The sequence below is a fragment of the Maniola hyperantus genome, chromosome 24 (assembly GCF_902806685.2).
Source record: "Maniola hyperantus chromosome 24, iAphHyp1.2, whole genome shotgun sequence".
Lineage (NCBI taxonomy): Eukaryota > Metazoa > Arthropoda > Insecta > Lepidoptera > Nymphalidae > Maniola > Maniola hyperantus.
The window spans coordinates 4,501,524-4,527,502 of record NC_048559.1 but is presented as its reverse complement, the minus strand read 5'-3'; the positions used below and the strand labels follow the sequence as shown (position 1 = coordinate 4,527,502).

At 37.7% G+C, this 25,979-nt stretch overlaps 2 protein-coding genes across 2 annotated transcripts; one reads left to right on the top strand and one right to left on the bottom strand.

Annotated features, from left to right (window-relative positions):
• The first annotated feature begins 194 nt into the window (after positions 1 to 194).
• On the top strand, positions 195 to 1,395 carry LOC117993689 (uncharacterized). Its single transcript, XM_034981500.2, has 2 exons — positions 195 to 261; positions 381 to 1,395. The coding sequence occupies exons 1-2, from the start codon at positions 195 to 197 to the stop codon at positions 1,382 to 1,384; spliced, it is 1,071 nt and encodes a 356-aa protein (XP_034837391.1). The 3' UTR covers positions 1,385 to 1,395.
• Positions 1,396 to 11,302: 9,907 nt separating this feature from the next.
• hkb (huckebein) lies at positions 11,303 to 12,286 on the bottom strand. The gene has a single exon (XM_034981507.1). The coding sequence runs from the start codon at positions 12,284 to 12,286 to the stop codon at positions 11,303 to 11,305; it is 984 nt and encodes a 327-aa protein (XP_034837398.1).
• Positions 12,287 to 25,979: the final 13,693 nt, after the last annotated feature.

Sequence of the window (25,979 nt, the reverse complement as noted above, 5' to 3'; positions counted from 1 at the left end):
TGCAAAGAACCAAATAGGTACTATCTCTATGGATCTGAGGGTAAAACTTTTTCAAACAGATGTCTTATAATTTCTTCTTTTCCTATAATAAATATGTTTCTTACATGAATGATTATATGTTTCTTCTTTCACAAGACATTAAATTGACGTTTTGCTTTGAAGCATATGTGCGGTGCGAAGTCGGTGCGTGCAAAATGGTCTCGCTTCAATTGCCATTAATTTATTTTATCCTCTGTTCTGTAGCTGATGATAGAATAGAAGGTAACTTTTCATGAAGATTGAGGCAAATAAAAACAGACTCGAGACTTAACTATAATGCAATAATTAAACTCTTAAATTATTGGTTTCGCTACGCTCTACCTTAATTATTTAATTTTCAGAGCGTAATCCAATATTCTCGCAAGAAAGTGAATATTCTTCAACTCCCTCCGCAGTCCAAGATGTCGATGAAAACAAAAATATCGAAAGCTTTGTACAAAGGATTGAAAACATCGCTGCTTCAGCAGAAAAATCCCATAGAGAAGGCATCCTTCCCTCGGAGCATACTGATGAACTACACAGTCGAATGGTCGAAATTCTAGAAGATATAATGGAACAGCTCAAACATAAGACCAATACATACAAATTTCTCAATTCTAAAGGAGTCGATAGAATAATTACGCCTATAATCGGACTTAATTATGAACCCTTGAAGAAACAGCTTTTGATCATAATCAAAACTTTGTTTAAGGTTGCCCCTATAACGACAAAAGCATTGATTCCTATAAGTGTCGTTGATAAATTGCTGGATATTTTCGAACACGATGATAACTTAGCTTTGAAAGCTCATGCGTTAGACATAATGTACATTTGGCTACCAAATAACCCAATAGTTCAAGCTCGTGTTATGAGACTTAAAGGCCTGGAACCCTTTTATCAACAAATCTCCAAGGTAGACAACACCGTAATTTACACTTTATTAGACTTATTCCACAAAATTCTCAAAGAACATATAGAGGTTCGCAATAATAAATCTCAGAGAAATAAAGAAGATTATGAGAGAATGCAACTCTATCAAATGATTGGTCTCATAGAGCGCATGTCTACTCCAGAAGTGTGCAACGGACTTTTAAATATATTAGAAGCTCTTATGCTATCTACTAATGATGATAAGCAAGTTATAACTTTAATATTTGAACTTGTAAAGAATATGAAGATTTTTTGCCTAAAACTGTATAAAGGGAAAGATAAAGCAAGTAAATTATTTGATGAGTTAGAAAATTATTTCACGAATCCGCAAAACCTAGATTTGTTGCGTAGTCTTGAGCTCAACATGACCGAAGTGATAATGGTTGTAAAAGACTTTGTCAAGAATTTAAAGGAAAATGTTAGAGATGAGTTTTAGGTTAGTTCTTGTACAGCTACCTACTTTTTTCTTTATACTTTTTAATTTTCTGATAGAGTACCATGACCACGACCTACTTATATTTGTTGTAGAAGCTTATCTGTTTATGTTGTTTTATTTTAGTAAGTGAGTGACTCCCAAACAAGTGATAAATAATGTAAGTTGGTACTTTAAGATGATAAAATTAGTTATGATTTTATGTTGTAACTTTTTTAATTGAAAATCTCTACGTAATTGCGCGATTTATACAGACTGGCTGTGGCAGATTTGGCGCGGACACATTCGTCATTGGCTTTTAAATTGTAAGTGTGTAAATTGATTACATATACATTCATACTTTCCATAGTAGGTAGGTACATACTAATATTATAAATGCGAAAGTGTGTGAGTCTGTCTGCTAGCCTTTCACGGCCCATCCGTTCAACCGATTTTGACGAAATTGGGTATAGAGATAGCTTGCATCCCGGGGTACTTTTTATCCCGAAAAATCAAAGAGTTCCCAGGGATTTTTTATAAACCTAATTCCACGCGGACGAAGTCACGGGCATCATGTAGTATTATATATTATTATGGAACGTAAGCTTTGTAACTTGATCTACGAAAACATGTGGTCAAGCCAAATCGCCTTACGAGACTAAATCCCGATTAAATGCTGTAAACATTACTTATAGCTTAGAATCTGATTATTCAGGCCTTTTTTTATTGCAAGATAGGCTGCGTGTATTTTTGTTTATTGTTTGTCCTTTAATCACGCCGCAACGGGGCAACGGATCGACGTGATTTTTCGCGCATGGATATACTTGAAAATCTGGAGAGTGACATAGGCCACTTTTTATCTATATGCAATCGGGTCACGAGGCGGGGAACGCCCAGCACACCCACACGTCATCCTCGCTATCCCGCATCGGGATAGCGTGCGGGTGTTAGGGCGTCCCCACCCCGATTGCCAACTCGACCTGTCGCATACTATACGTACTAATAGCACTAGTTGGCATGCATATAGCTGTTTATATGACATAGATATCCGCTAAGAAAGGGTTTTCAACAATTCAAGCCCTAGGTAAAATAGGGGTTTATTTGTATTGTATACCTACTCCACGCGGACGAAGTCGTAAGCATAAGCTGGTCCTAAATAAATTCCACATCAACACATCCCAAGCAACATCGCGAACTATAAATCAAATTGCAACAATCGCGATGCACAAAGATCCATTGTGCGCGAACCCCTCGTTGCACAATGGGGCTGCGATATTTGCGGTCGATAGACCACACGGAAGGTTATAAATGCTGTTATATAAAACAGATGAATTTTAATAGGAATTTATCTAAAAATTTAAGTTCATCATCATCATCAACCAACTGACGTCCACTGCTGGGCATAGGTCTCTTGTAGGGACTTCCACACGCCACGGTCTCGCGCCGCCTAAATCCAGCGGCTCCCTGCGCTCGTCTGATGTCGTCCGTCCACCTAGTGGGAGGTCTTCCAGCTGCGTCTTCCGGTGCGAGGTCGCCATTCCAGCACCTTGGGACCCCAACGTCTATCGGTTGTACGAACTATGTGCCCTGCCCATTGCCACTTCAGCTTCGCAACCCTCTGAGCTATGTCGGTTACTCTAGTTCTCCTACGGATCTCCTTATTTCTGATTTGATCACGTAGAGAAACTCCAAGCATAGCTCTCTCCATCGCCCGCTGAGTGACTGAGGTTTCTTCTGTGCGGATGTGCGAGGCGTTCCTTCCCCGATTGCGATCTCGACCTGTCGCGTACTACACCTACTTTATGATGAGCCGAATAAGAGGCAGTTATTTTGAAACAGATAGTTAATTAGGTACCTACTTCAACTTTATTTATTTTATATTTGTAGGTATAGCACTGCTTGGTATTTGTTTCTGGATTGATCTTCTCGTTTACTAACGAGCTTGCAAAGTTTCTTTAGATACCACTGTTCCATTGACAGAGTAATATTGAAGTTATGAGGGTTCCCCATAAGTATTCATGCAATAGTATCTCAATAGATCAATCTGTGACCGCAGATTGAATGGCACACGCATGATCATTAGCGTGCTGACAAATCATGCGCTATGGGTGGTCGCCATTTTGTTTTTTCCCGCGTTTCCTTCCGCTGCTTTGGGGATGAGAAACGTACGGTCATTATGTCGTTACTATTTTATAACTAGCTTACCCTGCGAACTTCGTACCTACCGCCTAATTTTTTAAATTTTTCTCTCCGCTTGAACCATCCTCGCACTTCAAGGAATATTATGAAAAACGAATTAGCGAAATCGGTTCAACTGTTATCTAGATTTGCGATCAGCAACACATTTAGCGATTCATTTTTATATATAGAGATTACATTAAATATCTAACTATAAGTCAGGATATTCAAGGACAAATTCACGAGGAGACCTGCATATAGTACATGATTGCCATTTCGACAGTGGCAATCCCGCACACACGCACAGCCCCCGTGCTAACCCTGTGCGGGATAGTACGGTTGACGTGCGGAGCGTCCCCCCACCTTATACCCCCGAGAGTTCGCTATAGTTGTATGTTGTATGTTCTCAAAGGTGTGTGAAGTCTGCTACAAATTCCCACTAGGCCGTGATGATCCGTGGACTATGCCCAAACGCTGAGATCTGAGATCGGCGGGATCTGGATCAATCCATCATAGTAGTGAGCCGATGATGGATTGATGACGACGATTAGTTAGCTAATGCTTTGCATGCATTGCAATAATTCGACTCAGCATCACCTATTGTACCTACGTTTATATACTTAATACTTAATAGTAACTTGTACTACTTACTTATTTACAGTTTACACTGAAACGTAGCAAGGAGGTCGTGCCTTCAACGTCCTTACTACGTGCATAAGAAAAGGGATTAAAAAGGGACGTGCATAAGTGGGAGTTTCTTAAAGCAAACACGGATAACGGACTCAAAACCGTTCAGATTTACGATCGCTCGAAACTCGTAAGTTCGAAAGATATAATATTGCGTGGGAGTCTGGAAAGCTGTTAGTTACAGCGGCAAAATTCACAAAGGTCGACTAAACAAACACAAAAATCGGATCAAATCGATCACTTTTTAGGCGCGAAATAATTTAAATGGTGGACAATTGAACTGTCACACGTCAAAAAAGAGCGCGCAATTCTTATACCTGTAAAAATAACCTGCGGTGTGACGAATTTGGGCAAAAATCCACCTAAAGTAGCTCGTGAGAATAAAATTGCAGCTTTTTTGTATTTTCAAGTCATGAATGAGCATTGTGCGTAATGACCGAGGCAAATAGCGCTATTTGTATTGTAAAAGTAAGTGCAATCCTTAGCTGTAGGACTTCGAGTGTAGGGTGACACAATTTCAGTCCGGCACTAGGTTTCCAGTTCCATCTAAGACCGTACCTACGCTACATTCTAATACTTGAGTACCTAAGTACTTAAATAAAATAGATTTGAATTTGAAATTGAGATTTGTTATTAGGTAGGTACCTAGGTATCGAATTTATAGTGGGCACTGGGCAGGCCTACTAACAAATCCACAAATAAGTGGAGCCAGGTGAATCGACTATATAAAGGATATAAGAAAGAAAGAAGAAAGAAAATGCATTTATTTGTTGTTGGTGTCACAGATAAAAGCAAAGTAGGTACAAATGAAACATTTTCATCTGTGACACCACAATTATTTATTACTAGCTGATGCCCGCGACTTCGTACGCGTGGATTAAGGTTTATGAAAATCCCGTGGGAACTCTTTGATTTTCCGGGATAAAAAGTAGCCTATGTCACTCTCCGTCTTTATCTATACCCATACAAAAAATCACGTCAATCCCTTGCATCGTTGCGACGTGATTGAAGGACAAACCAACAAACAAACACACTTTCGCATTTATAATAAGGGTACTGATTAAAAAAAACTGTGTAATATAAAATGACATGGTAAAGTCAATGTCTTGAAAAAATAGCGAAAGGCCTTGGGAATAGATTTATTTGATGTGTGTTAGTGTTGTGCATGGATTCTGCTAAGCCACTGCTCCGATCGAAAGCATAATGATTTCACTACACTAATAATACGCGTAGATAAGATATTGTTCCAATTTTTATCGAAATCACTATCTTAACCAATGCCTGCTTTGGTTTAAAATTTAAACGCTTGAATCGCTGAGGACAAAATTAAAGGATTTACTTATAAAAGAAAAACAATAAAATATCGAAATAAACAAAATAATAAGTATCTCTCAATACGAATATTCATGGCCACTCCACACTAAGTAATAGTTCAATAGCCAAGCACTACAAAAAACTTGAAAGCGTAGTAGGCGTGATGACCCACCTGACTAGAATTCCCATACCCATTATTAGATCAGGTTAATTTATTGCTATGAGACCCAATTATAACTTGTCAAGGCATAAGTAACAGCCTAATAACGTTCCACAGCTGGGCAAATGGCTCTGGTCTGGTTTTAGAGTAGAGATAAGAGGTTTTTTGCATCACGATCACGCTCTTTCAGTGCAAGTTAGCAAAACATACCAAAATAAATACTTAGGTAGGTATAACTTTAGGGATTAAAAAATCCATACTAATCAATGCGAAAATGTGTCTGTCTGTCTGCCTGCAGCTTGCAGAGAATGAATTTAGGCTACTTTTTATTTTGGAAAGTTAAAAATTTCCCCCGGGATTTTTAAATTTTAATATGAAGTCGCGAGCGTAATCTAATCAGCAGAGGAGCTTGTATAGCGGAGATAAACGTTGGACAAAAGCTACCGTTTAATCCAGAAAATCAAAGGTTTAAAGCTGTAGAAAATCGTTCAATCTATTTCTATTCTACTTTAAATCTGAGATTTTAAAATCAATACCAACGTAATTGCTCAGCCGTTGAAACTCAAACATCGATTTTTAAAATTTTTGTTCGTCCCTTTGTACATCAGGCTAATCTTCAAATCTGTTCTGTCGGGAATTAAACTGACAGTAAGAGTATTATAATATTTTAAGGAGTGATCTAAGCTACTTTTTATCCTAGGCAAATAAAAGATTCCTACGAGACTTTTAAAAGTTTAAACCAAACACGAAGGCAGGAGCTAGATGGTCATAAATAATACCTAATTCAAAATTTCAAACAATCGTAAAAGCATGAATGAGCAGCAGATATTTAAAGAAGCCTGCAGAAAACTATAAATGTTTACACTGTATCATTAATATATTAGAAAAAAATTCATTCACGGCGCGAGTCACCTGCTAGGTCCGCCGTTTTTTATCCCAAGAACAAACCAATAAATTTGATACGACCAATAAATTATCCATTCAACGAATCTGTAGGATTTGTAGGCGGGTTTCTAATACAAATAGCTTATCAAGTTTCCCATAGAATTGAATTAAAAATTTGTAGTCACAAAATATGAAGAATTTTTACGTTTCTGATAAATTCTGTCACACCTCTTTCTGCAGTGTTGACCAACTTTGTTTAGCAGGTATTTTTTAATTTAATACGTGGGAATTTTGAATAGCGATGACCTAGTGGCTAAGACGTCTTAGCCTCCTAGTCGAGTAGCCCAGGGTTCCATTCTGGGCATGCATCTGAAACTTTTTAGAGTTATGTACTTTTTAAGCAAATAAGTAGCGTGTGTTTTAAAAAGCAAACAGTATATTTTGGAAATAAATGCAAAATACTTACTGTTTGCACAAGAGAGGCACAATATTAATTTTCAAACGTCGTCAAACAATGTCCAATGATAAAGACGTCAAGCTGATTGTAACGACTAACGACTTTGTACAGTAGGCTTAGTTTATGTACAAATATGTTGATAGAATTCGAGCATCGAAACACTTCAGCGTTAAAGTAAAATGAACCTTAAAAACTTTAATTTAAAGCTTAAGTTTATTCATACATCTACAGCAAGCGCTCTAAGCTGAAACATTACGAAATCAAAATTAGTGGTACTGAAATTTAAACATTAAATCTAGGGCTTTTAGATCCATTTTACTCTGAGGTTATTGTGTTTTAACGTTCTAACTTTATCAACGTTGGTGAGGTAGTCTCATATTAAGCACACAGATAAATATCACTTTAAATTAAGATCACAGATTATAAAGATATACTGTCACCATCCAATGGCGGACTCCCGTTGCGCGGACGGACTTCCGAATTTCTTATTGTGAAATGTAGGGCACCTTGTTAATGGTCGTGGGAATACGTCTAATTTGATCGTTATTTATTGTTGCAGTTATACCTACTCACAAATTATGAATCTTAACTACATTTTGTAATGAACGAGTTTAGTCTAACATAACATTATAATATAAGCAAGATTAATATTTGGATAGAATAAGTATACCTATGAGCGGTAATAGCCTACAAGTAAGGACTTTGGCTTTTTTCGGTAGGTCAAGGGCTCGATCCCGGGCACGCCTCTCATTTTTCGAAATTATGTGCGTTTTAAGCAATTAAATATTACTTGCTTTAACGGTGAAGAAAACATTGTGAGGAAATCTGTATGCCTGAGAGTTCTCCACAATGTTCTAAAAGGTGTGTGAAGTTTGCTAACTGGGCCATTCGGAGAAGTGACCCGTGCTAAGTAGTTAGCTGATGACGGGTTGATCATGATGAAGTAGTACATATATACCTCATACCTGTTGCCTACTTTAATGTTAAATTGCATGATTTTTTAATAGACAAGACATTATATAACATTAACGAATTTTTTTCAACTTAGACATTTTTAAATTTTGAATTTTACCATAGACAAAGACAACGTGCGTCAAATTACTTATAGTTATTGTTTTACTAGGTTTACTAATTGTTTTGCATGCCTAATATTTAAGGCGAAACATTTCTACTGGACAATTTTATGTAATAACATCTCGTTGTAAAATGTTTCCGCAAATAAAGAATCTTTGAATCTTTGAAAATTTGAATCTTTAAAAATAGAAAGCTGCTTTGCTTCTCTGTGTGAGTAAACAACTATAACAAAACAAAGTTTAAAAGCTCTCATAATAAATCTGAAATGTTTTGCAGAAATAATGTTATAGGAAAAGCTTCAAAACAAGATATCAGATCGCAGAAGGAATTTTACTGCAACTTACCTTTGACTTGTCTATATTTATTTCTTTACTAGATGATGCCCGCGACTTCGTCCTCGTGGATTTAGGTTTTTAAAAGTCCCGCTGGAACTCTTTAATTTTCTGGGATAAAAGCCTAAGTCCTTCTCCGGGATGTAAGCTAACTCTGTACCAAATTTCATCAGAATCGGTAAAACTGTTGGGCTGTAAAAAGCTAGCAAAGACAGACAGACAGACACACTTTCGCATTTATTAATATTAGTATGGATAGTATGGGTAAGTAGGTATGGATTTGATTCTGAGTTTCATGCGAAGAATGCGAGGTCAACCAGTACGAAAACGTCAATTCAACCAACGACCAACATTTCTCTGCGTTTATTTATTTACTAGCTGATAGCCCACGACTTCGTCCTCGTGGCTTGAAGTTTTTTTAATCCCGTGGGAACTCTTTGATTTTCCGGGATGACAAAGCAAATGTCACTCTCTGGGACTTTAACATTTACTCATGCAGAAAATTGTAGTTTTGAAACATTTTTAAACAGTAAAACAGGTATGGGCCTAGCAGCATATATGCTTTATGTATTGTGAGAGCTTGTAAATTAGTACCAATGATTAGATAATTATGCTTGCATTCTTCAGCACTTACAGGATAAATCTAGAATACCTACCTAGTTATTATCTTGGCTCACTCCTATAAAACTGTCATCAATACAAAAAACTTGATTAATACGATACGACCCAGGGTCTTTTACATTTCTTAAAATTTCTTTAAAATCGCAAGTGTTCATACAATGGGACAGAGTCAAAATATTGTACTAACGGCTAATTGTCTATCTGTCTCCATTCACGGCTGCCGGAAGTCCGTACTTCAATGGCTTTTTGCGTAAGTATTTTTTTTCTTTGTGACTTTGTAAGTTGAGTGATCAATCGATGTAGGTATACTAGAGGTATACGGTCTTTTGATATTGATTTTGTATAGCCCTGTTGTATCCCAAATACACCTCAAAAGAAACGACTTTTATAGTAGGTTTTTCTGTTAATTTTAATGCGTAAAAAGTCATAACTCATACAGTGTCCAAATCTAGTTACGTATATTGATTTTTTTTAACAGCAGTAATTTATTGAAGCAGTGCAATTTAGTTATGAGCCGCAGATAAGAACTAGTAGGTAAGTACTTAGTAGATTTTATGAACTCAAAATTGCCATTCACTGATGTGAGCCTACGTTGCGTATATGCGACACGGATCTACACTTTTGTTTTGTAGCACTTGGCTACGCCGTAGCGACTGCACTTGTATAAGGAGAGGAATAAAATAAAATAAGTACTATATTATACTAGACTTTTTAATTAGCAAATATGCAAATTTTTTGGTGGTCCTGTGTCGTTAAAGAATTAATTTATCATCATCATCATCATCATCATTATCATCAACAACCGATAGACGTCCACTGATGGACATTGGTCTCTACTTTTACACGCTTACGCGCTGCCTGAATCTAGCACTCTCTGCGACTCGCCTGATGTCGTTCGTCCAACTAGTGGGGGGTCTTCCAACGCTGTGATTTTCGGTACCAGGTAACTATTCCAGCACCTTGGGACTCCAACGTCTACCGGTTTTTCGAACTATGTGCCCGCCCATTGCCACTTCAGCGTCGCCACCCGCTGAGCTACTCTGGTTAATTTTATTTTTAAACATGTTTAATTTATTCAGGCTAAGTAATCATATTAAGGAAAGCTGGGAAAAATTTAAACTCAGTACTAATGAGAACTCTAAGCGTCTAAGCGTGATTAAAAATTAACTTTGCTGCAGAATTGCATTTCAACGATATTGTACAAAGTAAATAGAGGAAACATTTTTCAGTTACCAAAGAAAATTATGTTTTTCAGCGAAGGTCTGAACACGAACAATAACTTGATTATTTTTTAATTAGAACTCTGGTATCACGAGTAAATAGATTACTAAGCATTACTATTTTCTTAAGTCTCTGAATAGATTACAATAAAACTTAAAGCTAGCCTTATCTAATTACTATACAGATCATGCCCGCGTGGAATGGTGCCAAGAACACTGGCTGCATGGCAAGTCGCGGGCATCAGCTAGTGGCATACTTATGCGTTGATATTTATGATTGAAGTAGTTTTAAGCATTGTTAGGTGTAGACTTTTATTCACAAGGGCCTTAATCCCTAGCGGAAAGCTAGGTCACTTTTTTAAATCTATTTATTCTTATTAATTTGTTGGTATTTATAAAGCTTTCATTAAAGCATACTAGCTTATGCTCGCGACTTCGTCCGCGTGGACTACACAAATTTCATACCCCTATTTCACCCCCTTAGGGATTGAATTTTCAAAAATCCTTTTTTAGCGGATGCCTACGCCATAATAGCTATCTGCATGCAAAATTTCAGCCCGATCCGTCCAGTAGTTTGAGCTGTCCATTGATAGATCAGTCAGTCAGTCAGTCAGTCAGTCAGTCACCTTTTCCTTTTATATATTTAGATGAAAGAAATTGGAGCATACCTGTATTTATTTGAAAGTAAAGGTTCATAATAAAATGCGACATTTTCATAAAAATATAATATTTATTCTCACTTTCTTTGTATAAAAATATTTTGCACACATTCTTTGTTTGAATTCTAAAACATTATACAAAAATATACAAGTTATTTTATAAATTTTTTATTTACATCTAAACGCAGTTTTAACCCAAACAAACCACTTACTAAAAGCTGTGCTGTATTTTGCCTAATTTTGTCACTAAATTTGGGTAAATAAGCCGGAAAGTGTTGTTTTAGCATATAGTTTTTTCATGGGTCACCAATCACTATTGACGAATAAGTATACCTTATCAATCGTAGATATTTTTCTAATAACCGTATAAATAAGGAAATCCCCCAACATGAGGCATTGCCGACAGAGGTACAAACACCGGCATCATCCTTTCAGCCTGAAGATAATGAGTCCTCGTGTGCTTCTTCAAATGATCTCTTCTTCCGAACTTTTTTCCGCAATCAGGACAGGGATAAGGCCGAACCCCAGAATGTATTCTCTTATGCCTGGTCAGCTCCTCATTCCTAGTAAAGGTCTTGCCACAATTCTTCTCATCACATTTAAAAGGCCGTTCACCTGTATGTATTCTTATATGACCTTTTAATTGACCGTTGTTAGAAAACCCAACTTGACAATGTGGACATTTATATTTCTTCGGCCTTTGCTTCCTTGCATTTAGAAGCTTAGCTTCGTTTTCTTGCTGAAGTATTCTGGCATACTCTAGCTCCATTGCGTAACCTTGGGCTAGAGATTCGAGTAAGAGAGGATCCGTTGGTGGAACGCCTAGAGTTTGAGCTATGTCGGTGGGCATGTATTCAGGTAGCAATCCATGACCATATAAATTTGGTGGCATAGCGTTTTGTGGGAATATATTGTGTGGATATAAATTATCGGGTAAAGCTTTGATCACTTTTTCTTTTGGTTTTTCGTCTTTTATTTCTTTGTGCGGTTCTTGCAGCAATCTATCGCAGCATAGGCTTAAACTTGCAACAGGTGAATCTTTTACGTCTAATTGCTCCTTAGAAACAGTTGAAACTTTTTTATCATCGTCACAGTCCACCGTTGTTGTAGAGATGGTAGCATCTTGATAATTATTAATAATATTGTCGGTTTTCTTAAAACTACTGCGAATTTTCCTCAATCGATTTTCCCGCTTTTCCTCTTTCCTCTTTTTGAGTTGCGTTTCTTTTAACTCAGCTCTCTCACTTTTAATACTTGTTTTAACTACTTCCGCATTCTTACTTTCACTCACATCCCAAGGCCTGAAAAGTCTTGAATAATTCTGCTGAACAGATAACATTTTCGTGAAAACTATCAGGATGATCTCGCACACGATCGAAGCAACAAACTGGGACCCTTTCTCATTTCAACAACTTTTATATACATTCCTTTAACAATAAATTTAATAAAAGCGCCGAAAGTAGAGGGATATCCAAAGCCATTGAATGGACGAAAGAGACGAAATATTTTCAATTGTTGCACACTTGAAATCACCTTATTCTTCTTCACGTTTGTAACTTTATGACTCGACTAGAAGTTCAGCTTTAAGATTATTGATATTAGGTTGAATGTTAGTTGAATTTTGTGTTGCAGTAACTTCGTTTTTGTTGGATTAGTTGTCATAGTGTTTGAGATAGGGGTGTGTAATGTTATTTATGTTGATTTTTGTGCGTCGTCCGGAGGCGGGCTCGGGGGCAGAGCGCCACGCTCGAGTGGTCGCAGCCCTTGCAGCTGCTAGCTTGTTGTTTTAATGGTTTCGCCGATTGTTGCGGTTCCCGAACGATTTATATGATACATACACGCAACAATGCAAGTATATACGGTTGGATTGTCATGGGTACTTTATGGGAGACGATTTGATTTCCCAGGGCCAAATGTTAACATTTGCGATTTAATCATTTTTAGGGTTCCGTACCTCAAAAGGAAAAACGGAGCCCTTATAGGATCACTTTGTTGTCTGTCTGTCTGTCAGTCAAGAAACGTACAGGGTACTTCCCGTTAACCTAGAATCATGAAATTTAGCAGGTATTTATTGTAATAAGCCAAAACTCGCATAGGTAAAAAAAATCTGTGAGAGAGTCCTAAGTTCAGCAAAATAAATGATGTTTTCCAGTTGAATTTTCATCGTTTTTTTAAAATTGTACATGGGTATTTTTTTAAAATTGAAGTAGGTAGGTACATCATGTACCTATTCAGTTTCACCTTGTTCAATCATGGGCTATATAAGTAAACTAGTATAAATAAATTGTGTGCTAAGTATGGATATGATAACGGTTATACATAACCGATATACGACACGATAAGTACTATAAGTATATATAGTAAGTAGATAAGTATATATGTACATATATTATGTACATAAGCCCAAATCAATCGTCAATATCAAAAAAAGCTTCGTTTCAAAATACGTAGGTACTTTTTATAATTTATAGACTTGCGCTTGGCTGCAATCAGACCAAGAGGCAAGTGATGATGCAGTCTAAGATGGAGCGCGCTTTGCGATGACGCGATGCCTATTCACTCTTACCTTGAAGGTACTCATATTAAAATTGGAGGGGAAAACTGATGCTGGAAGGACGTTCCATACCCTAGCGGTTCGAAATAATAATGAGAAGACAAATCGCTTCGTACGTATCCGTCGAATTTCGACTAAATACTTACTGAATTGTGGCCACCCACCTTCTTTTGAAGTTGTTTAAAAAAACATCTCATAATCAAATACATTAAATGTCTTTGGATTCAGAGTGCTGATGGGGCTGCCGAGGTTCTGCAGTGAGTGCGTCGCTGATGTTTGCGGAGGCTCATACCGACGATTTTTATGCAATCATGAGAAAAAGAGCAACTTCAGTGATAAGCAGAATCCGAGGTAGTTCCAACGGTATTCTGAAAACCTTATCTGAAAAACTAGATAATCCATTTATGAGACACTGGGTTGGTTTGCACATGCACTTTCAGTGTCTCATGGGTGGTATAATTCCTAGCCAAATAAAATGGTTCATGAAAGAGCCTACTTACTAACATAGTCATTAGCAATAAATTTTATTACTAAAAAAATTTATGTAATATCTGAAATAAAGAACATTTTTTACGTAGCAGGTCAAAGATTCGGTCCCAGAATATGTACAATGAAATGATTTCCTGGATTATATTAAAAAGCTGACGATGCCATCGACAAAATTGATCGGAAGGATCAATCTAAACAAATCAAGTTACATCTTTTCAATCTATTCAAATACAATGCGCTTGATTGCGATGCTTTTGATATTTTTTGGGCGGTTTCCGAACGAATTTAGGAATTGGCGCGATCTGTCAAATTCGATACCGCGAGTGATGGATGATGTAGCTCATAGAGATATAATCATTCATCCAAGATGTAGCTACACGAGATTAGCTCGCAGGTCTGCAATTTAAACCATTGAACACAGACAGTTAATTCGTACAAGTTCTGTACAGTACGCGGCCAAAAGTAATGTACATCCGCCTTTAGGCTTTGTAGAGCGTTGTCCTGTCACTCATACCTAATGACGTTTTGTCGGTCTCAACGACAGAGACAGTGCTCTACAAATTTGCTATCTCTTTCTAAAGGTCGATGTGTTGTGGCTAGTGCCCAACCGCAAAGCCGTGCCGTCAAGCGATTTAGCGTTCCGGTACTATGCCGTGTAGAAACCAAAGGGGTACGGGTTTAATAAAAACTGCCCTACCCCTTCCAGGTTGCCCGCTTCCATCTTCGATTGCATCATCACTTACCGCCAGGTGAGATTGCAGTCAGGGGCTAGATTGTATCTGAATAAAATAAAATAAAGTCTTATTAAAGTTTTGTTATATCGTACCGGAACGTTAAATCGCTTGAAACCTGCATGCCTGAGAGTTCTCAAATGTGTGTGAAATCTGCCAATCAGCACTCGGCCAGCGTAGTGGACTATGACCTACACCCAGAACATTTTGAGAAAAGATCCGTGTTAAGTAGTGGGCCGGTGATTGGTTGGTGATAATTTTATTAATGTCATGATAGTTGCATAAGTTTGCAAAGTTTCAAATTGATACTAAGTAGGTAGATATAGAAGGTCAAAGCGGGTACTGATTCTGAGCACACCAAAATTTCACAGTATTCGTATCTTTTTCTTACTAAAGTAATATGAAAAGGACAGACACAGTTAATTTAGAGCTGCCAGTCGCGTGCCGTGCACTAAGATTTATTCATGTTCCGACCTTTTTAAGCAATATTAAAAAGAAAAAGATGCAGATATATAATATCTGTCAGCGGCTTTACTCACGTATTAAGTCGACGTTAGCCCGACTAGTTTCGAACCCATCCGGGTTACGTGAGTAAAGCCGCTGACAGATATCATTAGATCACTCACGATAGTTAAAACGCTAAAAAAGATGCAGATACTCCATATTTAGTTTAGAGAAAGACAACAGAATCGGCGCCATTACCTAATTATTAAAAGTGACGGCATGTATTGGAATTCCAAATCCAGATTCTTTGTGCAATCAAACATCGATGCATCAAAACGTTGCCATTGTACCGGAGGATGGCTTTTGAAAATTTATCTTTATTTGGAGGTTTCTAGAACACGCCTCAGTATCGAGTGATCGATAGAACCGCTTAGAATAACGGAATATTTGTACTTATAGTACGCGACAGGTTGCAATGGCAATCGGAGTATAAGGCGGAGGGGACGCCCGCACACCCTAACGTCACCCGTGTTTGCCCGCACCGAGTTAGCGCGGGGGCTGTGTGGGTGTGTGGGACGTTCCCTCATCGATTGCCATCTCGACCTGTCGCGTATCTATGTACGTTTCAAAAACGAAGATTGCATAACATTGACGCAGTTATTGATGCTAAAAACATACAGTTTTGGTTTGAAGAACTAAGTAAATATCAAAACGAGAAATAAAGTTTCATTTCCCACAAAGGAAAATTACTTACCACTCTTGTTCTTTCCCAAGAGAGGTAAAAGGAACTTGGTAGGTATGATATTATATAAGACAATCTATCTTCACGAAGGAATATAGGAATTCAGTAAAAATTTTAGATGTTTATGTTCAAGCTTTATCATGATTGCTATAATGCATAAAAATAAATAAAAATCTGTTTTAGAATATACAGGCTAAGGCCCTTTCATATGATACTCCACTTGGTTTAGTTATCTTACTTAGAAAATTGAAAATACTGATTATTTGTTCATTAACACATTTTAATTTTTTTGTGTGATGTAACCACAAATCCGCAGTTTTCGGATTTATTCCTTTACTTGTGCAACGGGAATTACCCTATAGGTTTTCTTGACAGATACGACTGACAGACGGATAGACGGGCAGACAGACAGACAACGAAGTGATCCTATAAGGGTTCCTTTTTCCTTTTGAGGTACAGAATCCTAAAAAAGTTGTTCTCCTTTAGTATGTATAAAATCTCCCTTGCTGTGTCTGTGTATCTGTCTAAAGAAAGAAAGCATCTCGTGCTGCATAGATTATAAAGTTTACCCGTGCGAAGTCGGGCTGAATCGGCTAGCCTTTTTTAAAACCTGGAGTCGAATGGAAGGCTGAGATCTATAGCACTTTGCTCACATTAATTAAGACGAGACAGATCTCTCACATCAGGGTTTCACCCTGTCTGGTTTCTGAACAAAATCAAAGTACGCTCGTACCTAAACTACCATGTCAATAGGTAGGTATCATCCTCTAATAAACGTTTATCAAATTTGAGTGCATTAAAAATACATCCAGCCACAATACTCTACCATTTCATTCATAAACCTCTGGCCTCCTTTTAAAAGTATTTTAATGATACCAGAAATATTTCGCTCTGGTTTCCAACGTCCTAATTTCTTTATGAAAATCGTATAAATCTTTCAAATAATGCACTGAATGTAATTTAAAGTATCTTTTAGTGGAATCCTCGCGAACCGTGACAACTTTATGTGGATAGAATCGGTTTTGGTGCGTTTTTTTTAAATCCACTCATTGTAACTTAGTCGATTACTACGCTTGTCGTAGTGGAGTGAATTTTATCAATGGAATTGTAAGATGTAGGAGGATACAGGGTGTAGAAGATAACATAAGTTTAAATAGCATGAGATTTTTTTGATTTTACAGTGAAAAGTTAATTAACCTACCTTTTCTTCTGTTTGTTTTGATATTTTGAATCTTTGAAGGATCTATAATGTCGGAGGCCCCAGAGGCGGATTAAATGTCGAGAGCGCCCTAGGCAAGCATCTCATAGGCGCCCCTCTAGCAGCCATATTAAAAAAATTACTAATTAACTTCGAAAGAACGATAAATCGTGTATAGTCTGCGACATGTTGAGATGGCAATCGAGGTATGAGGCGGGGGACGCCCCGCCCACGCGCACTTTACCCACGCTCACCCGCAATGTTTTCACCGCATTGAAAACCTAATTCCACGCGGACGAAGTGGCGGGCATCAGTTAATAAGTCTATAAATTAAAAAAAACACCCTGTCCACAATATTTCGCGATGTCCTGTGTGGTCCACAGTTGATGTTTGACCACAATCACGGAGTTATCTAGAACAAAATGGCTATAAATTTAAAATGGCTGACAAGTCATTGTCCGCGCGCCACCGACCCTCCATTCATTTGACTAGACTATCTGACGCCATGCGGCTTTACGAAGGCCATTGAAATATTTGGCTACATGAAGTAAACAATCACATCACAATTTATCCATACTAATATTAAGTATAAATGCGAAAGTGTGTCTGTCTACTAGCCTTTCACGGCCCATCCGTTCAACCGATTTTGACGAAATTTGGTACAGACATAGCATCCCGGGGAAGGACATCTAGCTTTGTATCCCGGAAAATTAAAGAGTTCCCACAGGATTTTAAAAACCTAAACCCACGCGGACGTCATCTAGTTTATTATAAAGGCGAAAGTTTGTATGTGTGTGTGGATGTTTGTTACTCTTTCAAGCAAAAACTACTGGACGGATTTGGCTGAAATTTGAAGTTAAGATAGATTAAACCTGAATTAACACTAACTCCACGGCGAGCGTTCCCGCAGGCATCAGCTAGTATTATCATGAATAAGTGACAAGACCTTTGGGTTCTATTCCTGTCTGGGTAAATTTTTTATTTCGTCCTATTCGGGAGATCGGTGGTTTCGTTTCCCGGCAGGGGCAATTTGAAAATAATTTCTAAATTGTCTCTGGTCTGGTCTTGTCGGAGGCTTCGGCCGTGGTTAGTCACCTTACCCTCAAAACAGTGCCTGCCAATCGATTTATTGTTCCGGTACGATGCTGTGTACAAACTGATCAGGGGTAGGTACCTATATGGGTTTAATTAAACTGCCATACCTGTTTTAGTGAGCTTCCATCAGTTAAACTGCATCATCACTTATCACCAGGTGAGATCATAGTCGAATGGGCTAATATCGGAATAAAATATAACTAAAGTTCTATATTAAGCTAACTTACCCACATACTTTTGGTTGTGAAACTTAAATAGATAGTACGCGACAGATCGAGATGGCAATCGGGATATGAGGCGGGGGAGACGCCCCGCACATCATCTACACTGGGTTAGAGCGGGGTCTGTGCAGGACGTTTACTCCCCGATTGCAATCTCGAACTGTCGCGTAGGTACCTACTAAAGTACTTGTATAATTTACAAAGAGAGCTAAACTTTCAAGTGCTTGGCTTATATACAATTTCGCCATAAGTTAGGTGAAAGATTAGAGCAAAAGTAATAATACCGTAACCAGAGTGAACTACGTAACCCCACTCTGGCCCCCATCGAGGGGTGTCGCCCCTCCCCGCTGACCCCTACTTGTCCCCCTTGCTGGATAACCGCGGCTTGTTGCGGCGAAATTATACTTTTTAAATCAATTAGGCTGGATCGTAATAGAAAACTGTTTGGTCCACCAAAACCAGGAGATTTTTAAAAAATAAATAAAAATAGCGAACAAACGAGCTAGAGTGGCCGGGTCACCTGATGTTAAGTGATTACCGCCGCCCATGAACAATTGTAGCACCAGGGATACCACCAGTGCTTTGCCGGTCTTTCAGGAATTTGTTGGTCCAGCCCCTTGAATAACCCATGTTGTAATCTAGTGGGAACACTGCTGAAGGGGGTTCCACAGTTTGCATGTGTCATCAGTCTTCAGTCACCTTTTCCTTTTATATTGTAACTTGACTTCGTCCGCATGGAATAAGTACACAAATTTCAATCCCCTATTTAATCCCCTTAGGGGTTGAATTTCCAAAAATACTCTTAACGGATGTCTATGTCATACCTAATCTACATGTTATATACCTAGCCCGATACGTCCAGTAATTAGAGCTGTGCGTTGATATATCAGTCAGTCAGTTAGTCAGTCACCGTTTGCTTTTATATTGTGACTTAATATACTTACCTTCGTCCACGTCTACTACACAAACGTGACACAAACAAACTCCCATTTTATCGCCTTAGGGCTTGAATTTTCCAAAATCGTTTCTTAGTGGATGTCTATGTTCTAATACCTAGTTAGATATCTTCATGCCAAATTTCAGCCCGATCCGTCCAGTAGTTTGAGCTGTGCGTTGATAGATCAGTCAGTCAGTCACCTTTTCCTTTTATAGGTAGGTATTGTTACATTTGCTCTCGTGCAAGTCAATTTCGCAATCATCACTTACCAGCCGGCGTAAAAACCAACAAAACGACATTGTCAGCACAACAATAATTCGCCACATCTATCGCGGACCGGCTTTAATCTTATTTACACCTTTGCGACAGTCAAAATGTATGATACCTTTGTGAGCTCTTTGTCGGTGGTTGAAAAGGCGGCCACTTCAAAGATCGGCGCCTTTTTGAAGATATTTTCGCCCAGTTGACATGTTACAAGGTTGCGATTGAATAGGATAAGTACTTCATATTGATGGTAGATCCTTTTATGCTCTGGTTAATGTCTTTATACAGTAAAAAACTGGCCAAGTGCGAGTCAGACTCGCGCACTGAGGGTTCCGTAGTACAGTCGTATTTTGCGACATTTTGCACGATAATTCAAAAACTATGATGCATAAAAATAAATAAAAATCTGTTTTGAAATGCACAGGTGAAGCCCTTTCATATCATACCCCACTTGATATAGTTATCTTACTTCGAAATGGAAAATAATAATTTTTAGTTCATGACTACTATTTAATTTTTTTGTGTGATGTAACCACAAATTCACGGTTTTCAGATTTTTCCCCTAATGTCTGCTATAAGACCTAGGTACCTACCTACCTGCCAAATTTCATGATTCTAGGTCAACGGGAAGTACCCTGTAGGTCTCTTGACAGACAGACAGACAGACAGACAGACAGACAGACAACAAAGTGATCCTATAAGGGTCCCGTTTTTCCTTTTGACAGTTTTGAGGTACGGAACCCTAAAAATGACTTTGTAGACATACAAAATTCTTGTTTGTAGGTAACTGCTCTCAAATAAACTAAAGCTAACCCTTAACTAAAAACTTCTTTTACTTAAGGGTTCTCTTTAGGCAATGTTTATTAATATTTAATAATTCATTATTCAAATACTGGACTAAATTTTTTTAGGCAACCCATACGCAATATATTTATTGACATATTAAATTGAATATGAAATACGTTTCATCCATTAACCAGCTCGGTGAAGGTCGTTCTATAGCGGGATACTATACTTATAGAGTTTGTATAAATACAGGACTTAAAGTAGGTACGGGTAGCGGGATCTTAGACCATATAACAACTGCCAGTTATGCCAGAAATGCAGCCAGTAGCCACGCGTGCGAAGCCGCGGGCGTCATCTACTTAGTAATGCATGCCGCGCATTGCTGGAGCGATTCAAATCCATGCTTTTTTATCATTTTCCATATTGAACACACATACTTACATAGAATCATAAGCGCAAATCACAAACTGTCAACTTCACCGTGTCGCTCAACCCTTGTCTGCACGCAACTCACGCTTGACTGTTTCGCAAGCGATGACATTTGTAGCGGCCGAGAACAAGGTGCGAATAGACCCGGCAAACAAACAAACACACAAAGACGCGCCGCGCCCCGCCCCCGCAGTGCATGACAAGTTTAAAAAAATACACAGACCGAAGTGTTTTGATACTTTAACATTAGCTTTAATATTTAAAAAATCCTTCTGCAACCCAGCGACAAGCTAAAAAAAAATACACAGACCGAAGTGTTTTGATACTTTAACATTAGCTTTAATATTCATAAATTTGCATTCCTTGAAGTACCTACGGGGATGGTTCTTACGGAGGGAAAAAAATAAAAAAAATCCTGAAAAAAAATCGACTGTTAGGCGGTACTACGAAGTTCGCCGGGGCAGCTAGTTATAAGTATAGCTTATGTCACCCGGACTATAATAACAAATCGATTGACACCTCGTTCAACAAAATCCGCTCAGTAGTTTAGGCGCCACAGTGGAACACACATAAAATTACACAAACCTATATAGGTACATAAGTACATAGACTGCTAAAATCATAACCCTTCCTTTTGGCTTTTCCGTAGTCGGGTAAGAAGAGGCGAGTAGCAAGACTTGTCAAAAGCGCTAAAATACTATTCGGCTTTACCAAGTCGGCTAGTTTTGCGTTTCAAATAAATGATAGCAAACAATAACACAAACACGCCGAAAAGCTGCCTACAATGGTGCATTGACGGCAAAACGACATTATTACGGCACTCTACGTTTAATAAACACCTACATACAGAAATTTTACGGCGTTGGGGCTTGACGTTTGAAAGAAAGATGCAAAAAAAACAAAGAGTATGAATTAGATTTATACAATCAGTACTTATGTATACTGTAACTACGGATAATTTTATTCGTAAATAGCTGATGGCCGCGACTTCGTTCGCGTGGATTTAGGATTTTAAAATCCAGGGGGAACTCTTTGATTTTCCGACATAAAAAGTAGCCTATGACACTTTCCAGGTCCTAAACTATATCCATGCAAAAAATCACGTCGATCCGTTGCTCCATTGCGACGTGATTGAAGGACAAACCAACAAACAAAACAAACACAGTTTCGCATATTTTGTAACAGGGGTAGTGATGTAGGTGTTTACACTGGGTTGGTGAATCATACCTAATTACGAGAAAGATGGATTTAGAAAGGACTCTGTCCTCTCTAATTCCATCTTTCTCGTTATTGAAATAAATTGTCCCAAATGGGACGATTTGTAGAAACGTTGCTCATAGTTGATAACGACGGGGCTTTTGCCATTTAGGCCTATAGAAACCCCAAAAGTCGTGATTTTATACACACTTTCTTGATGTTATCAAACTCAAACTGTCTTTATTTCATGAAGTAACAACTTGTGTCGACGTCTTGACTCTACTACGTCGGTCATATGAGGCCTACCCGACTAACATTGGAACTCATAGTCAAGATATGTGCTTCTTTAGGGGACCATTCAAATGACATCTGACATATTCAACCTTTATGCAACGCATTATGGTTAGAAGATATAATAAGAATAATAATCTAAATATATAAACGAAAAGTTGACTGACTGACTGACTGACTGATCTATCAACGCACAGCTCAAACTACTCATCAAAATGACGTCATTTCGATGTTAATGAGACATGGTTCCAGCGCAATAACAATTTGCGGGACTTATACCTACTTAACCCTTCAGCGTTCGCAATCAATCACAGAATGTTTTACCAATAACAACAAGCCTGCCTAGTATTTAAAATGAGTGTTGACGTATTAAGATTGATTGTATAACATTATATTTCTGTCATCATCATCATCATGATTAACCCATCGCCGGCTCACTACAGAGCACGGGTCTCCTCTCAGAGTGAGAAGGGTTTTGGCCATAGTCTGCCACGCTGGCCATGTGCGGATTGGTAGTCTTCACACACCTTTGAGAAAATTATGAAGAACTCTCAGGCATGCAGGTTTCCTCAGGATGTTTTTCTTCGCCGTTAAAGCAAGTGATATTTAATTACTTTAAAAACGCACCTAACTCCGAAAAATTAGAGGCGCGTTCCCGGGTTCGAGCCCCCGACCTCCGATTAGAAGGTGGACGTCTGTTCAGGTGGTGTGTTCTTTATCTACTAAGAAACGATTTTTAAAAATTCCACTCCTAAGTGGGTTAAATGGGGGTTTAAAATTTATGTAGTCCACGCAGAGGAAGTCAAGAGCATAAGCTAGTCGTTAAATAAAATTTTATACCTAATTGGAGTAAATAACGCAACAAACATGTATACTTATGTACGATAAATAATTTAATGAGGTAGGCATATAGGAAGCAGGGGTTTGAGTCTTATTCATTATGAATGGCCTACTTACTCCCACTGGTGGCCCAAATGCTTTTATACGCCATTTATACGCCACAGTCTTCCGCATTTGTACCACCCATTCCGCTAGCTTGTGGGTTCGAGGCATATTTTGGCATAAATAGTCTGGGAGATAACGGAATTTGAAAAAAAACCTAAAATATCCACATCATCCGCATCATTTACTTAGCACAGATATTGATTGCATCCTGGAGATGGTCATAAGCTACATGTTATCTCGGAAAATCTAAGAGAGAGATATTTTTAAAAATCTAAATCCACGCGGACAGACGCGGAAAAAGTTGTGGGTATTATCTAGTAGCTCTATAATTACAGGAAATTTAATATATGAAGGTAATATTTTTATTTATAACGACAAAGTACTTATTATACATTTTATACATTGGAACCTAAGCTTCTAACCTAAGAAATCTAATGTTGTCGATCTAATAGAATCCCCTTTATATATGGCTATTATTTAAAAATTATTTCTTTGATCTGTCCCCATAACACGTGCGTCGGCGGTTTCCGCGTCGCCGCGTCCCATTGCGATACCACATTTTGTTATAATCTATTGTATTATGATCATAGATACTCGTAGCAATAAATAAATAAATATAAATAATAAATTTATTCATAAGAATGCAGGTGACATAACATGGTTATAAAATTAGTTGGCGAGCCTTATGCATTCTACCTTAGAATATTGGTGTATGAATATTTAAATATTACATTACAGTTAAATTTTTAAAAACATGTAAGTACATATAAATTACAAAATCTTTAAAATTATATAATATTCAGAAAGTAAATTAATTAAGTCATACAAAAACAAGAGAAAAAAAAAAAAAAAAATGATAGCCTAGTGGTTAAGACTTTCGGTCTCATATTCTGGGGGTCAGGGCTCGATCCCGTGCACTTCTAACTTTTCAGAGCTATGACGCTTAAGCAATTATATCTGTATATAATATAATCTATCTCAATATCTAATATGTAATAGGTATCTCAAAAAGCACTCGATGTCGGCGTCTTTTCGGTGGCAATGGCACGAACGGATGATTTCTATGATTTGTATAGGACGTTACAATTATTGCTTTTATTGGTTTCAGGTGCTTTTAATAGTTTAATCGATAATTTAAAATGGGTATCACACATAAAACTAACAAAGGACGTGGATTTTATGTACTTTGGAAGACTAGACTAGAAATAACTTATTTTTGACTGTAGGTAGTCAAACACCGTATTTACGTTCCGTAATGAGAATAAATCTCAAGATGATAATAACTATTATGGCGACTGGAAGACGCAGTAGCGTTTATAAATTAATGATGAACACCCATGATAGACTTCAAGCGATTATTTATTACAACTCGCAGGGTTCCGCTGGACGCAAGGCCGTACTGTATGAAACACCTACAAGAATCTATAAATTGCAGTATAGTAAGGAACCCAATAACGGGACATGATCTTACAAATGTTACAAAAACCACATTAACGCTCACACCTGTCCGAACGTATCAGAACAACAAACAAAACATTATAGAGACAGAGCCAGCGCGTGCCAGACCTTTCTTATTTTATAAAAGCTGAAAGTTTCTCTGCGTATTGTCCCCAACACTGGGAAGAACGTTTGTTTGGATGTTTGTGTGAATCATGGTGGCTTTTAGAGATAACAGGTAATAAAGGTGTAAAAAATCTTACGTCAAAGTATAAAATCTAATTTTTTTTTTCTTCTGAATAGTATTAGAAATCACGTCATGCATTTCCAGACAGTAAGTATAGTGGCGACCCCCTGCCAGACACCTTTAAAGTTTAATAAATTATTAATTTTATAGGTGTCTAATTGTTCATGATTTTTAATACTACTCCAAAGAAAATATAAAAAAATACACTTTATAATATTTCGACGTAAGATATTTTAAGTACACCTTTATTACCTGTTATCTTCCAAAGCCACCATGATCCAAATAAACGTTCCTCCCCGTGTTGGGGACAATACGCAGAGAAACTTTTAGCTTTTATAAAATAAGAAAGGTCTGGCACGCGCTAGCTCTAAGGCCATTAACAAACTAAGTAATCGGCTTATGAACAAAAACCGTAAACATTCTAAAGCTCAAATCGAAGTGTCAAACACTTACAGGCATAATACGTTCAAATCTTAACCCAATTTAGAGAACGCAACACGAAAAAATACCCATACATAAAATTCTTTTGTGATTATCCCACTTCTGAACACTGTACCATGTTTTCTTTATTTCATTGTTATAGAGTTCCATTTTCTGTATTTTAAGTGAAGTATAAGTTGGTGCTCCTTTTGAAAACCGTTGACTTATGTCGATGAATATCTTTCATTGTTATAGAAACCACAATAGCTAATGCACTCATGTGCTTTTCAACAATGTCATCTATACTAAGTACTCTATTGATTGTTATGCGCGATTTTAAAGCTATTGTCGAACCTTATATCATTGAAATTAGAAACGATTTTCGTTTGACAGTTATAATTATGGTAGTAAAAAGGAGAATTTGTGTTGAAAGTGGATTTAAAGTAATTGAATATTTGACTTTGCTAAATCGTGTGACGGGGTGAGGCGGTGTGACGAATCTGCGGACATTTTAACTAAATAGAAAGTGAAGTAATTTTTACCAAAAGGATCCCACTCTTAGCACTTGTCACTTTAAAATTGATTTTCACCATAGGTATTGGATA